This window comes from Anabrus simplex, chromosome 1 (genome assembly GCF_040414725.1).
Source record: "Anabrus simplex isolate iqAnaSimp1 chromosome 1, ASM4041472v1, whole genome shotgun sequence".
Taxonomy (NCBI): Eukaryota; Metazoa; Arthropoda; class Insecta; order Orthoptera; family Tettigoniidae; genus Anabrus; species Anabrus simplex.
The window spans coordinates 738,226,479-738,243,309 of NC_090265.1; the positions used below are offsets into that span (position 1 = coordinate 738,226,479).

Sequence of the window (16,831 nt, forward strand, 5' to 3'; positions counted from 1 at the left end):
TTAAGTATTTATCTATTATCATCTTAACTGTCATAATGTTATCTATTGTCATCCTTCCTTTTTGAAATCCTCCCTGGAGCATTGATATTATTGAATACTCTTCTGCCCAAATCGTTAACCTATTTGCCAAAATTCCTGTATAGATCTTACTCAAGGAGTCTAGTAGTGTTTTTCCTCAATAGTTACCCAGCATATTTATATTCTCTTTCTTTTTGTATATCAGACAAATGATCCCACATTCCCACTCTTTAGGTATTTTACCACGATTAAAGATCTTGTTGAACAGTTTTGTAATTCCTTCTCTCATCTGTCTGCATTTGCATATTTCTTTCCAAATTTTTTAAATACCATTCCTTCCTCTCACCGATCTACTCTTCAGTTTGCCTAACACATCCTACACTTCCTCTATGGAGATATCTTTGTCAAGTTCATATATACTGTGCCCGTTTACATCTCGTAGACAGCTTTCAAAATGGCGCCGAATGAATGTATGGCCCATCCGATCTATGAGATACACGGAATATATATGTAGTGCGATATTATAGAAGGCCATGCATGTCTGGGAACGGAGAAATATTGAAGGCACTATGGGACAGTAGAGAGTCAAGTGAATTGTAAAAAAAAAAAAAAAAAGAAGCGAAGGGATTGTTAAAAAACTTCACTTAAAAAATCTGCATTGCAAGAGTGAAGACGTAACCGGTAAACGAGCTATATATTGAAAGAAGATACAAGAATTTAGAGGAGATTCTTGAAGAAAAGGGATCGTCATTGTAAAACAAATAATATAATTCACCGGCCGACAAACCAGAGTTAATTAAAATAAGCAAGATACGGTGATATACACCTAGAAGGATCCCGAGAGCAATCGCGTCGCATTCTGTAAGGAGGGACCAATTGAAACCGAAGAGAAATACTTTCATACGGGAAGAAGACTACCTTGGTCTAATTCAAGAAAGAATAAATTTTTGAGATTTTCCCAGAAAGAGCCAATATATATATATACATACGGAGAACTTAATCCCAACGAGATCAAAGTTATATCTCAGAGACCAAGGAAAAGGAATAACAACTGGAGAATTATTATTGTCAGATGGATCGTATCATGACAATTTTCTGCTCTGAAATGTATATTTTTATTATCAGCAGAAGTAATATGATGTGTGCCTGCTAAGCATGCATGATGGACGAAACTGGGGAGCAGTACATCCTAACCAGATGACCAACCCATAATGAAGGCAATGGCCAACCAGATGACCAATCCATAATGAGGAAGGCAACGGCCAACCAGATGACCAACCCACGATGAGGAAGGCAACAGCTAACCAGATGACCAACCCACGATGAGGAAGGCGATGACCAACCCACAATGAGGAAGGCGATGACCAACCCACAATGAGGAGGGCAACGGCTAACCAGATAACCAACCCACGATGAGGAAGGCAACGGCTAACCAGATGACCAACCCACAATGAGGAAGGCGACGGCTAACCAGATGACCAACCCACAATGAGGAAGGCAATGACCAACCCACAATGAGGAAGGCAACGGCAAACCAGATGATCAACCCATGATGCGGAAGGCAACGGCCAACCAGATGACCAACCCACGATGAGGAAGGCAACGGCCAACCAGATGACCAACCCACGATGAGGAAGGCAACGGCCAACCAGATGACTAACCCACATCCTGACCACAGAGCTAACGACATCTGAGTGGAGGCGGAACAACTGGACCAAATGTAACGACAAGCGAGCTAAGTCTTTACATTTTTTAATTACGTAGATTTTTATTTGGGTATACATTTACTTGTGGCATGTGCTGATAAGTTGGTGATAAAAACCATTTAATTAAGAGTGCAAGTGAATAATGGAAGTGAAGTGTGAGATTTAAGATATAGTAATACAATCGAGCAGTGTAGAATAAGATTCTAGTACATTACATATACGCCATAGCATTTTTTTGGTCAGAATAACTAATGAGTTACGAGAATTTAAAGGAAGTGTCTTTTATAACAGCAGATAGCAATGATTTGACACATTGTGGAATTTTGATAAATCTTGTATTGGTTATACTAAGTGTTTACGTCATGTTTGGTCCGTGCGTCTGAGATGAATGTGTAGAATCGCGTACTCTTTGCTCCGCAACATAAGAGTATGGAACTCAGTTTGGGGTTATGATATATAACGTTATTGAGATGTGTGTATAAGAAAGGCAATTGTGACATATGTGGCATGGTAATAGAAGAGTAATCGCGACATGTTGTAGTGGAGGTTATGATAATGAAGTTGTTAGTTGAATGTTGAAATCATGTTACAGTATTGGTAACTCGGCGAAATAAGTCAATGTATAATGAAATGCGGATGTTTATTTATGTGTTACGGAGAGGGCAAGGATTGCCTGCATCAAAGGAAATACCATGTCACATTTATAAGAGGTAAGGATTTGCGTGAAATGATATATGTACGTGAAACTAAGCACACCGCGGGAATGACCTAAACTAAGGTATGAGTGATATACAGTGAAGTAGAATTGAGATTTTGATGGGATTATATGACAATAGTAGATGCTGTATTTCAAGTACGAGAATATTATGATGTATTTTATAACGGTGTTTATGGCCAAATGCAAATATGATATTTATAAATGCGGTAATATATTTCCGAGCATAAATGCGTAGTATTTACATTCTGACTGCCCAAATGAATTGAGTAACTTGCGAAGATGAGAAATGTTATGGAATATGATAAAGGGAGAGCACATAGAGCCTGAAATAGATGTGTATGTGAATCAAAAATTATGTGGAAAGCTAGATAGATAACTTATTTATTCTGACACAGAGTTTATTTGAATTTACATTCTTTAAGAGAATAATGGATACGGAAATGATAGACTAGGAGCCAGATTTAACAGGCATTAGGGAAATATGCCTTAGCCCGTAAGTCGTTACCGAAGTGCATCATAGAAGAAAGACCAAATTAAATGAGTTCAGATTTATGTTCAAACTTATGTTCAGATTTATGAGCAGATTTATATTTCTATTCATATTCAAACTCAGATCTATTTGTTTATTTTACGTTTTATTCTGCTAAACTATACATTTTATTCAGATCTAATTAGCCTGATTTTGATGATAATGAGCAATCTAAACATCATAACGATATTTGCGTCAACTTAATGACTTGTTTTCAATGAAGACTGTGGATGTCCAGTGATCAATTGTAAATAGTAATATTCATTTTTGACTTCATTTCGGAATTGGTGTAAATAGCTTAACATTGCATTTATTTTTCTTTTCTACGAGCCACCGGTGACTCTGAATTATTATCTGTACATAGTAACAACGCGAATCCTACCCTAAATCACATTACTTTTTCCTAGGGCAATCTTTTATTCAAATAAAGATTATGTTTTCTAGAATTTGTGTGTGATGAATTCTTTCCCTTTTACGTAGTTGATAAGCTAGTTGGTAAGCCAAGAAAGTAATTGACTGAGTTGATGCCTGATTTGAATTTATCAAGGACTTACATCGTTGGTACTTTAGTCAGGTGAACTAATTATTTGGTATTACATCCTCGGTGAACCGGCATTCTCTTCGAACTCACGTTAAGCGAGACCTAATGTAAAATCTTCAGATTTTACTTGAGAGATGGATACCCTGAGAAGAAATTGAGCCACTGGGAATTATCTGCTTACCCTTTTCCTACATGGGGGCACAATACTAACTTCCATATTTCTCAAAGAACCCCCTATCCCATCCCCCAACTTCCAGTGTCCTTGCCCCCTAATAAACTGCTGAAGTATATCACCCACCGGTCATAATCAATCCAAACTTTTTGACCATTTTCCCTCCTTTATTAATTTTGCTTATACTCTCCCATACTCTCTCCGCTTGATTGAACCTACATTCTCTATTATTTAACTCCGTTTGTTCCATAGTCCATAGCTTCCTCCTCTTAACAATTTTCTTTTTGTACTCTGCCCTTAATCTATATTTTTTCATAGCCTTCATAGCTGAGCACCTTAATATTTCACATTCCTTATTGTACCATCCACCCCCTTCCCTCTTCCTTCTTTCCTGCCTTTGCTATATCTGAGCAGCTCTCCTTATCGGATATTCAATAAGGTCTAAGGCTCTATCGATATTATTTTCTTTCAAGGCTACTTCCCATCCGCATCTGATTAACTCTATCTCATTCTTCATGAAGTTATCGAGTTCTCTTCGTGAATTCTCAGCTCAATTATATTTAGGGTTGCTCTTACCCCTCTCTACCACCCTCTTTTTGGCCCCCTCCTTTCCTTCACCTCCACTTCTTTTTAACCACACCCCTACAGGCGCATGGTGTGATTTGACCCAATCTTCAATCTCTATCCTTAAGATTTTCCCTAGCATATCTTCTGAACACATCACTAAGTCAATCACACTTCCCTCCTGTGCTGTAATATATGTTGATTTACCTTCTAGATTGCCCTCCCAAAAGCCATTTAGAATATAAGATTTCCCTGTCTCAAAAATCCAGTAGCCTTCCATCGTAGCTGTTTTTCTTCTTATCTTTACTTCTCTCTACCCTAAGGTCTGTCTCATCTTCTTTACTGAACATTGGGCTTTGTTCCCCTATTCTAGCATTGCAATCACCGAGTAGTAATATTCCGTCCTCTTCATACTTCCCCCCAACAACACTGGTTTCTAGAAGTAACTCCTCAAAAAACTTATTAACATAAGGAGATCCCTTGGGGTGACAGTAAACAAATGCCATACATACCTAGCTACCTTTCTTTTATCTCCCTCTCTATGTTCAGTCTTAACCAAACTACTTCATCCAGCTTGTTCTCAATTTCCTCTTCTAATTCACTGATCCCTTCTTTAATTAACACAACTATTCCTCCTGGCATTTTCCCCTTATTACTCTGCTTGTTAACTGACTTACATTTAACAGTAAATCTGCCCCAAGTTATCTCCTTCCCTGGTGGTGTCCAAGTCTCCAATAGTGCAACAATATCAAAACATTCGACCATCTTTATCACCTCCTTATTACTTATTTTACTTAGGGCCAGTTCTACCACCTACTGGTAAAGTAGCGCGTAACCTGCCCTCTGCGCAAAAGGATGATTCCGTTCGACCACTCCCAGGTAGCGCTATCGGCAGCATAAATCGTAGTTACCCGGCGTGTAATTTATCGGCCACTTCAAGGGCTCGATAAGACTTTACCTTTGCAAGAAATCAGCTTCATTTTCTGTATCAAATTATAATCACAAAGACTTTACCTGCCAGGCAAGTTTTGAGAGCTGAACATTATTAGCTGTATTTCTGGTGACATACAACTTAAATTAGCTTAGTATATTGAAAAAAGCATGATACTGTAACAGTGATCGATATTGTATTGCGAGATTTTGAACATTAATGCTTCCCTTGAGTTGCAACGGTCATACCAGCCTCTCGCATCGGTAGCGTAGGGAACACATTTTATATGTCAAGCTTTCATAAAGAAACTTGAAAAGGATATAAAATCAAAATCTATTTGGAAATCATTTCAAATGAGCTTCAATTTTCTACTTTTTCAGTTTTCAGACACGAGGAATAACTTATTGTATGTATCCTAATTATCTGCAGCGTTCTCGTAGCGTAATGGCTAACACGCTCACTTCGCAATACGAGGTATGCAGGTTCAAGTCTTTATTATGACAAATCTTTTTTATTTCCATTATTAGTGTTGTGTTAATCTGTATGCCTCTTTTCATACGTTCTTTTGTTAATAATATATTTAATTGAAATGTTTAATCACAATATTATGTCTACTAGGAAATTGCTTTATATGTGTGCTACTTCTAGAAAGTGATGTTATGATTAATAGCATATAGGACTGTTGCCGAGGTAGCAGATTCCCTATCAGTTGTTTACATAGTCTTTTTGTAAATTATTTCAAAGAAATTAGAAACTATTCCATTCCCGAATTCCACTTCCTATGAATGAATATTTATCCCGATTAGTTCTTTACATTTGCAGTACCCTCCAACTTTATCTTCATAAACATTAGAATGAAATGCATTTTCAATAAATGGAAGTATGTGGAACTAAACGAGGTCACAGAGCTAGTTGCAAATAGAGCATCGTGGAGATACTTAATCAATTCACAGAAGCCTGCAGATAGAATGCTCAAAGGCAGGAAGTCCGTAAGGAAGATGTGTGTATATATACTTATATGGAAGCGCATAGGAGAGAACAACGGCAGGGAATGAAAATAAATTTTTAAATGTAAATTAGAAAGACAAAGAAAACCTGCGTACCTTTTATTACGGAGCGAGCGACTTGACCAATCTACTACGAGAATACTTTTCATAAACGCTGCCTTACATGACAGATTATAACTGGCGTAAGAAAATGTAATCTTGAGATTTTTAATCCCAATTAGGTATTGGTATTGAAGCTCATAGACTAAAATCACGAAACCTCGACATAAATCATTGCCCATAACTCTTAAGACTCCCCTTATTAGGCTTTTTGGTGATAATCAGCAGATGCAAGCACAGGAAAATAAGACAATCGAAATGAGTTTCATACATCTTAGGATAGACAGCATCGCACTCGAAAGCGAGAAATCGCTGAAAATCAGTCTAGCCAACTTTGTATATTGGTGTCTAGCTCCGGGTAGCTACCTAGCGCTTGCGCAGAGGTGGTTGCATGCAAGCCAAAGTACTAGCCGATTTACACCCCCAGGTAGTTTACCTCCCGGGCAGCTGCCAGCCACTTTACCAGCAGATGGTAGAACCGGCCCTTAGTAATCCTTCGATATTCACAAATCTTATCTTCAGATCTAGTTATAACTTGCCTTCTCTTCCTTCCCCATTACCTTCTTTATTTTTACTTCTCGTCACTACCGCACTCTCTCCTATGTCCATCCCTTCATATTTTGACAATTTCTGACGTTCTTTCCTGTCGTTCTCCTCTGTACCCTTGTTTTTCTTGCCCCACAGATCTTTTAGGCTCCTGCTTCTCCCCTTCATCATAGTGCCTTTCCCATTCTTCTCATCCCTCGACCCACTTCCTCCTTTATTATACCCAAATCCTCTGGACTCTACATTGGGTTTTCCTTGGACATCACACACCACCTCCACCTCCTAAACCCTTGGGCATAGCCCCACACTATCTTGCTAACTTGTCTCTTCGTTGGTTTCAGTTCTTACCTCGGCTTCTTGCTCCTCTTGAACTGCCGCCTGCCTTCTCTCTTGCCTTGAACCCAGGTCATCTTCATTCTTGAGCTTTTCTTCCACAGCTTCCAGATCTGCTACTGTCCAAAGATGCCTCCATTTCCCGTTGGAAACAAACAGCTGTTGCCCACTTATATGCGCCTTCAGCCCCTGAGATTTTGCTCTCCCTTGATGTCTCTTCAGTATCTTCCGATTCTTGCTACCTTCTTTCCCCATGTCTCTCTTAACAAATATTTTTTCCTTGTAGGTTGCTCAAATTTCTTATTATAATATCCATCATTAGGGTAGATATCAATTGGACTTTTATTGGTATGTGACCCTTCACTTTACCTACTCTGACCAGGTCATCAATGTCCACCTCACTAAAATTGATTTTTATTTTAATTTGTATAACGTCCACGACCTTGTATATAATATCTACCTTTGTCTTTGGAACTTCCTCCTGCACTCCATATATGAAAATACATTTCTTCATCCTACCCTTGCTGATAGCTACTGCCTCTCTCTTCAATATAACCACCTCCTTTTCTACACTTTTAACTTTCTCCCTTAACCCCTGCATCTCCTCCTCATGACTTCCTATCTTATACATTAGAAAGATGTTTTTGAAGACTTTTGTGTGGAGCGTGGCATTGTATGGAAGTGAAACATGGATGATAACTAGCTCAGAAAGAAAGAGAATAGAAGCTTTTGAAATGTGGTGTTACAGAAGAATGCTGAAGGTGAGATGGATAGATCGAATCACGAATGAAGAGATACCGAGTCGAATTGGTGAGAGGAGATCGATTTGGCTAAATCTGACGAGAAGAAGAGATAGAATGATAGGACACATCTTAAGACACCCAGGACTTGTTCAGTTGGTTTTTGAAGGAAGTGTAGGAGGTAAGAACGGTAGGGGTAGACCAAGGTATGAATATGACAAGCAGATTAGAGCAGATGTAGGATGCAATAGTTATGTAGAAATGAAAAGGTTAGCACAGGATAGGGTGGCATGGAGAGCTGCATCAAACCAGTCTATGGACTGATGACTCAAACAACAACAACATATTATACATTCAGACTAGTCAATACGGACCAAACACAATATTAACCTATCATGGTTAAGTTTATTAACTTCCTATCTTGTCTCAACCTCTACCGTCAACTTATTCATCCAATCACTCAGATCCTATTGACCTTTGCTCACAGTCTCCAACTTCTCAAATACCCTATCAAAAGGGCATAGCTCCTTAACCACTTCTTTCACCACCTCCCGAATCTTCTCCATGTCTTCCGAATTCATGTTTCCGCCAGTGTTCAGGCCGGGGTTTAATTCCCCCCCCCATCACCAGCAGCCCGCTATCACCGCCACCACCAATAGCACCTCGCCAATCTTCCCCTTTCCAACCTTTCTTGCCGTCTGTTCTCCTCCACCTCCTCAGCCAGCTCCTGATAGCCGACCGGTACTGCTCCACTCCCACCATGACTCTCCGGACTCACCACTCCACACGTCTACTCCTGTCGCTTGCTAAGGCTAGACTGTGGTTCTATTGTATTACCAAAATACAGTAGTGATACAGAAATCTGCTTTTCTATTAGTTATTCAGAACATGTCAATGCCAAAAAAAGGTAAATTCTCAGCCATGAGTAGTCACATGTCTGATTATAATAGTTCTTTTTTCCTACATTAAACAAGATCTTTGCATCTTAAAAGTAATGAATAAAGGCGCTCTTCTCAATACACACGATAATATCTTTATTAACATTGATCAAAGAATTAACCCCAACAGTAACTGAAACAAAATTTCCGAAACTCACATCATCCTTTTTTTTGAAGAAATTGTAAAGAATATTTTTCAAAACACAAACACTTTAACACTTTTAATTCGTCCGTTCCCCTCCACTCAACTCCCCCCTGCTCGGGAACACGCTGCACCTAGCTCACAATTAACAGCAGACAACAGTCCCATACGGAGCCATACATGAGCCGGCCGGACAAGGGAGAGACAAAAACAGAGCGGTGAAGCAAGTACTCAGACGCCATAAAAACACTGTTTAGCCGGGCTGAGTGGCTCAGACGGTTGAGGCGCTGGCCTTCTGACCCCAACTTGGCAGGTTCGATCCTGGCTCAGTCTGGTGATATTTGAAGGTGCTCAAATATGTCAGCCTCGTGTCGGTAGATTTACTGGCACGTAAAAGAACTCCTGCAGGACAAAATTCTGGCACCTCGGCGTCTCCGAAAAACCGTAAAAGTAGTTAGTGGGACGTAAAGCAAGTAGCATTATTATTTATTATTAAAACACTGTTTATTTCAATATTTCGTACAAGTCTCTTACCTTTTTCTTCTTTTTCTTTTTAGATTTTCCAAATAATATATTGTTTGCAAGAATTGTCCGACCACATAATACAATTCAACTGAGTTATTCCACCTACAAACAAGCCCTGTTTGATCAAATATTCACATACTCAAGGCTTCCAACATGAGATCACGTCAACGTTTTTCAAGTTTGAACTCTGATTTTAGCACGCTATGACCATTTTTTCAATTCATTTTGTATATTAAAACTCAATGGGACTTTTACTATCTAAATAATTGGTTTTAAGACTTGTACGAAATGTGTTTTTAAAAATAAGTGTTTAAATGTGACAGATTTAGTCACCTTGACTCTTCAATATTTTAATACATGTCATTGTTCTTAATTTTAAGGTTATCATGTGTTTTTACCATAATAGCTTAGGCTGCAGATGTCTCACAATAGAAGAGACAAATATGTCCCTTTTCATAAAATAAAAAGAGAATATTGTATTGTAAACGTGGAGTCACTCAATCAATTAGAACTTATTTCTTATTGGGTAAATTACACCTTCGGGAAGCAAGCTGTTAGCCTCAGGAAAGTTCAGTTTTGCTTTCTGGTTTTCATTGGTATTGCTGAATAACCCAATAAGCACATTTGTGCTTGCATTTTGCATTCCACTGAGAAGTTAGAAATTTATTCAGTGTTGAGTGATACAGTGAAGGGTATCGAATATTTGTTGTGTTATAGCATACGTATGGATTAGGAACATAATCGTGTGAAGTTGACTAGCGAGGTGCATATTTTTCTTGTGGTATGGATACAAGTTGACTACTGCTATTGGCCACATTATTTATGCATTTATTACGGAAACGTGTTCCCCTTCACTTCCAATTGTGTTTACAGAACAGTAGTCGACGAGTATTAATAATCGATTCTGACATTGCCTACAAGTTTGATTGTCGACGAAAGAGCTCGCTAGTGTACACAGTGAGAAAACTAACCGAAGATGATCAATTACATTCACTATAATCTCTGGAGTGCATAAATATTGACAACGGAACTATAACGCACGCCTAATCGCTCGTAACAATGGATGCATCTGTAATTGGGTTCTCGCAATAACCTAAGAATCATACACAGTTTAATACAGGGGTTTTCAAGGGGCACAAAAAAACTGTTGTTAAAATAGATTTCTCGCTATATACCATACTCGCTATACCGGATGTCTACTGTAGTTTCAAACTTTTTAGGTTACAAAAAATGAGTACTGAATAGGTGGAAACATTTTACTTCTTGTTTTACATTATATTGCTCTTCAATATGGAATAATATGAAATTTATTACCTATGATGCTGACTGGAATGTGAAATACAAGCACCAACATGGCCACTGAGTTATTCAGCAACCTCACTGCTAATCAGCAAGCTAAGCTGAACTTTCCTGAGGCTTGCTCCCCAAAGGTGCAATTTACCCTGTAAAGTTCAGCAATTCCAGGCCTTTTCCTGTTACCACACAATTTTTTCCGACCAGCCTCCTGTGGTGAGGGCTCTTATCTGTGTTCAAAATAACGTTCTTTTCACAAGGGGTGACAAAGAATATTTTCACTGCTAGGAAAAATGTGATCATACTACTCAGGAATAGCAAAATTTGTGACTCGATAAGAGGGGCATTATTTTATAGATTTAGTACAATGGGAATTGCAATGTGCTAAGTGAGAAAACTTAATTAGGAACACACTAACAAGGTTTCCTGTATATTGTAACTGCAGTACCTGCAAAGCACATAACTTGGATCTTAATGTCCCCACTAACACCCAACTCCATCTTCCCACCCTGTAAAGTTGGATATCTACCGGTGCTAAGGTCTAGGGAAGTATCCGACCTTAAGATTAGATAACTACTCTTTTTCTATTCTCTTGTCTTGCCTATGTCCTCTCTCTTTATCTCACAACAGCATCACTTGTCAAAAATAATCTCCATTCTTACTCTATTCTACTTATGAACCCTGAAGCCAAAAATTTGCACCCATGGGTTTCTTTTAAGTGTAGTCTACCCACACGAGCTTACATGTGAAGTTGCTGTTCTCCATTTTATTTGGTGCAGCCAGTGTCACTAGATCAGGCTAAGAAAGTTTGCAGTCAGTAAAATGGTGGGCTGTACCACAATCACAAAATATGAGTGCGAACTTCATGAATAAGCCCATTCTACTTGCTAGCAAATATCTCAACCTGACCGGTTCACGAATGGCTGGTCTGAACTGACAACCACTCACTACGTAATATAAAGGTCTGCTTATGTTGATTAGACTTCTCAGATAACATGACACTTACCCTCGATAAACTGGCATGGCGTGAGCGGTGGCCCTCCTCCCCCGGCACCAGCACCAAACACGCAGCCTCCTGGATTTTCTTGCGTAATTCCGGTTCTATCTGACCCCAGGACTGACAGCGAGCTGCCCGTGGTGCCTGGCGCACCAGGCTTGCTTCCACGCGTTTTTGTATCCGACTCAGTAGCTCCACAAAAGTCTGCATCGATAATGGTTTAAGTTTATCAAATACAAATTTAAGAAATAGACAAAATAAGCAAGAATTACATTTTTATACAATTCCTGAAGAAATTATTGAATTAGCTGAATAACTACAAAGTAATATTTTATTTTGATAGAGCCAATAAGTTCAAGTACATCAGAACATGGCTTGTGAAGACTGGACATCAGATGTGGAAATAAAATGTCTGTAGTACTTTCATGAAATTCAAGAAAGCCTTTACATGTACAGATTTGGATGTTAATCTCATAGTACAATTTGTCAAATGTTGTATCTGGTCTATACTGTGCATTTTGTTTAGGAACTGGCATAAATAATGGTTACAATGACTTATGAAATGTGGACTAGTGCCAGATGCTTACAACAGTGCAGACAGGAAATGTATAAATGGCAGTCTATGCTTGGAAGGAGACAAAGAAGATGTAATAAGATGAGTTCAAGATTTCAAGTATTTAAACATACATGCTTATATATTTCTAAATATTTGAGAGCAATTTTGATAGAATCTGATGATGATCTTTCAAGAATCAAAATAAGAAAAAGAAAAAAAAGAATATATGGTTTCCGATAATATATTACAAAAGGGAAGCAAAGTTACTTACAATATCTATATCTATAGCACTTGCTTTTCCGTAGTTTTGAAAATTCTGTTCCAAATCTTGATAAGTCACCAAGTTTTAAGTTCTGAAAAACTGGAGACTGCAGACGTCGTTCCCAAGCTTCCTGACAGGGAATGCTATTGGAAAGAAGAAATCTTTTCCCTTGTGTATAAATTTCTTTGGTCAAGAAATTTCTTTTCGATAACAAAGTTCTGGTTGTGGAAATAATTTTCCACAGTGATCGATTGTTATTTTCCTCCTTTTTTTAAAAATTTATAAATCTATCATAACCTCTGATTCCTATTTCGCTGTTTACAGCTTGAAATTATCTTTCTTGATGCTTATGGGCTCTCTTACTGTTATCCAGTCACAATACTTGTTGATAGAAGTAATTACTCAGACAAATACTGATCCGTAACTCACATATAGAAGGTATCATACTCATAAGCTTGAAATCTGAATCTACTACAGGAGTATAATACAGAAACCTTTCTCTTATATGATCCTTGCAGCAACCCGTGAACAGCTGCAATCAAGGCAACGAATACAACGATGTATTTTCCCCTGGATATGATAGCGATACCCAGTATCAGCTTTACATGCTTCAAGAAACCTATGTATTTGGTGGAATAAAGTCAGTATTGGTTGCACTGATTTTTATCCTCTCTTGTTGCCACAGTGCAAAGAATTACAAAGAAGACGTGCTACTGTATTACTTATGGCCTAGATAATTCGACCTCCACCATTCTTGAATCAACTTGAATAACAGCTGAATTAAGGTACACTCGAAAGAGCATTAGCTACAAACCAAACATAATTTAACACTCATGGAGACCTGATACAGAGTAAAATAAACAATCATAATAAAACTGAAATGATCTCCCTAACAGGGATTAGTTTTCACTGCTGTAATCAGACAAAGATTTTGTCCTCATCTGACATACTGTTATGTGATACAGGGTACATCTCTGTCCGCATAATTCACACGCACACAACTTTCATTCGGCAAATGAAATAGCTTCTTTTCACAAATCTTATAATGAAATCCATGATTGGCCAGTCTCGTAACGGTATGTCTTTGCTCTTGGTTCGTCTTTGTCCAGTTGCGGTATATTATCGCTGATGTTCCATAGAAGTCAATATCTATCTCTGTTCTCTTCATCCTCCTACGTTCCAGTAGTTTGTTGGATGCCTCAGTAGAAGGCAGACATAGTCTTAGATCCTCCATTAAAAATGTTTCCTTGGCAAGTACGTAAACAAGTCTAGATGGTGCATATTTTCCCATCCTGAGGGCATGTTTTAGGAAACAAGCTTTCACCTTTTCTATGCAATCTAAGTCAGTGATGGTCAGTTTTTTCCATATTAGTTCCAGACTGTAGGTAACTATGGGTGATATCATTGTATCAAAAAGTCTCATGGCTGTCTTCAGTGATAGTGCTGCAATGTTCCTTACCCTGCATATTGCTTTTGTGGCCTCTGCTGTCCTATCCTGGATATTACACCGGAAGGAGCTTGCTGTCGTTTGAAGGGTTTCACTCAAATATTTGAACCTATTGACTGTCGTTAGTGGTTTGTTGTGGAGAGTCAGTATGTGGTTTCGTGATATTCTCCCTCCCTTTCTGAAAATCATCTGATGTGTTTTCTGCATATTGATTAAAAGATGGTTTTTCTCTTATAGGATATAAACTTCATGGTTCTGATCTGTACTGAATTGTTATTACAATATAATTATGAAATTAATGTTGTAATCGTCACCTTTCAATACTATAATATGCAATATTCTAAATTACATTAATTAGGGACTAGTTTCGGCTGGGGCTGGCCATTTTCAGCCTTAATGTAAAACATCTAATAACTAAACAAATGTACATGCACACAATTGACCAAAAACAAAACAAATGAAACAAATATATACAAATTGACATTAAAAACTGGGATGAAATTATGAATAAATTTAAAAATAACTAGTTTCTAAATTCTTGCATCTTGAGTATGCTCATCATCAAGACTCTTATGTGTCTGGAATACCTCTGTCCAAGCAAATATTGAAGATATTGAAAATATTGAAAAATATTGAAGTTCTGTGAATATTAATACATGAAAGAGTCTCGATGATGAGCATACTCAAGATGCAAGAATTTAGAAACTAGTTATTTTCAAATCTATTCATAATTTCATCCCAGTTTTTAATGTCAATTTGTATATATTTGTTTCGTTTGTTTTGTTTTATGTCAATTGTGTGCATGTACATTTGTTTAGTTACTAGATGTTTTACATTAAGGCTGAAGATGGCCAGCCCTGGCCGAAACTAGTCCCTAATTAATGTAATTAGAATATTGCATATTATAGTATTGAAAGGTGGACCATTATGATATTATTGAATAATTATATTGGTTTTTCTCTACCCATGTCTCAGGTTCCATCAAGGTTTCCTGCAGCTCTTCTTGGTTGGTCCAGCCTAAGACCATGTCGTCCGCATACATGATTAACATGGTTGTCTTCTTTCCTTTGTGTATCTCAACGATGTCTGCTGTCATTATGTTGAACAACAACAGACTTATGGGGTCGCCCTGTAGGACTCCATTGGTCTGTGATCTGTCGACACCATCATCGATTTCAATGTAGTTATATTGGACAACGTCTTCCAATACATGGATAAATGAGTATTGTATGTCAATCATATCCTTGACTTTTTGTCTTAGTAGTTTCCTGTTGAGTGAGTCAAAAGCCTTGCTGTAGTCTATGAACACAGTGAAATATTTCCCTTTCAGTAATCTTAGGGCTTCTTGTACTGTACTTCTTCCAACAGGTATTGGACTGCATGCAGAGTTGATTTCCCTTTAGTAAAACCAAATTGACATTCTGAAATTGTGACTTCTGATTCTAGCCCGTTTGTAACTATCTTCATATATATCTTAAAGAGGTTGTTTTCTAGCGCCACTCCTCTATATGCATTAGGGTCACTTGTGTCAACCTTACCTTTATATAGCACTTTAATGAGTGATTTCCTCCATGGGTCTGCAATACCCCTGTCCAAACAAATATTGAAGATATTAGTCCTCATTGGTAGCAGCGTCTCTAGTGAGTCCTTGATGTGTTCCGATAATATCAAAACAGAAAACTATCAATTATTTCACACTCAAGATGGTCTGTGTTTGAATATGTCTTCACTTCTTTGTTACAGAGTTTTCCTTGCATAAAAGACACTCTAGATAACTGTTATAAAAATTAAGGAAAGAAGTATATCCATTACGAAGGCGGTTTGAAAAGTCCATGCAAAGTCCGAGAGATGGCATCACCGGCGCGTATCGAGGTTATGTTTAGTTAGTAGCATCTCTTGAATGAATGCACACCAAGTTTCAGCCATATTGGTCTATTTCTTTGTGTTTGGCATTCGTGTGAATCACGGAAGTCGAGTGATTTTCAAGAAATTGATGAAAAAGAATTTTGTGTGGTGATTAAACATTACTTTATGAAAGGCAAAACGCCTCAGGAGACTAAAGAGAAGCTTGATAAACATTATGGTGACTCTGCACCTTCGATTAGAACAGTTTATAAGTGGTTTCAAAATTTTTGGACTGGGAATATGGGCACAAATGACTCTGAACGTTCTGGAGACCAAAAACGGAATCATGTGAAGTGTTGCAAGGATGGTTTGCAGCTGTTCCAGAAGAATCTGGAGGACTTTAAGCGTTGTTTCGTCACTGTGGATGAAACATGGATACATTTCTATACTGCTGAGACCAAACAACAATCTAAACAATGGGTTACCCAGGGGGAATCTGCACCAAAAAAGGCGAAGACCGCTCCTTCGGCCGGAAAGGTTATGGTGACCGTCTTTTGGGATTCACAAGGGATAATCCTCCTCAACTATCTGGAAAAGGGTAAAACTATTACAGGTGCATATTATTCATCGTTATTGGACCGTTTGAAAACCGAGCTGCAAAAAAAAAAAAAAAAAAAAAAACCCGCCCGTGATTGGCCCATAAGAAAGTCCTTTTTCATCACGACAACGCACCAGCACACACCTCAGCAGTTGTGGTCGCAAAATTAATGGAAATAGGATTCCAACTCGTTTACCATCCCCCCTATTCTCCAGACTTGGCTCCCTCGGACTACTATTTGTTCCCCAATTTGAAGAAATGGCTGGTGGGACAAAGATTTTATTCAACGAGGAGGTGATTGCAAACACTAATGGATATTTTGCA

At 38.2% G+C, this 16,831-nt stretch overlaps 1 protein-coding gene across 1 annotated transcript in view; it reads right to left on the reverse strand.

Annotated features, from left to right (window-relative positions):
* The window catches only part of LOC136856873 (streptococcal hemagglutinin), a 202,805-nt gene that overhangs the window by 29,919 nt on the left and 156,055 nt on the right, over window positions 1-16,831 (reverse strand). Inside the window, exon 10 of the mRNA XM_067135088.2 lies at window positions 11,809-12,003. Coding sequence (XP_066991189.2) covers window positions 11,809-12,003 — 195 coding nt within the window. The remainder of the gene's footprint in view (window positions 1-11,808; window positions 12,004-16,831) is intronic.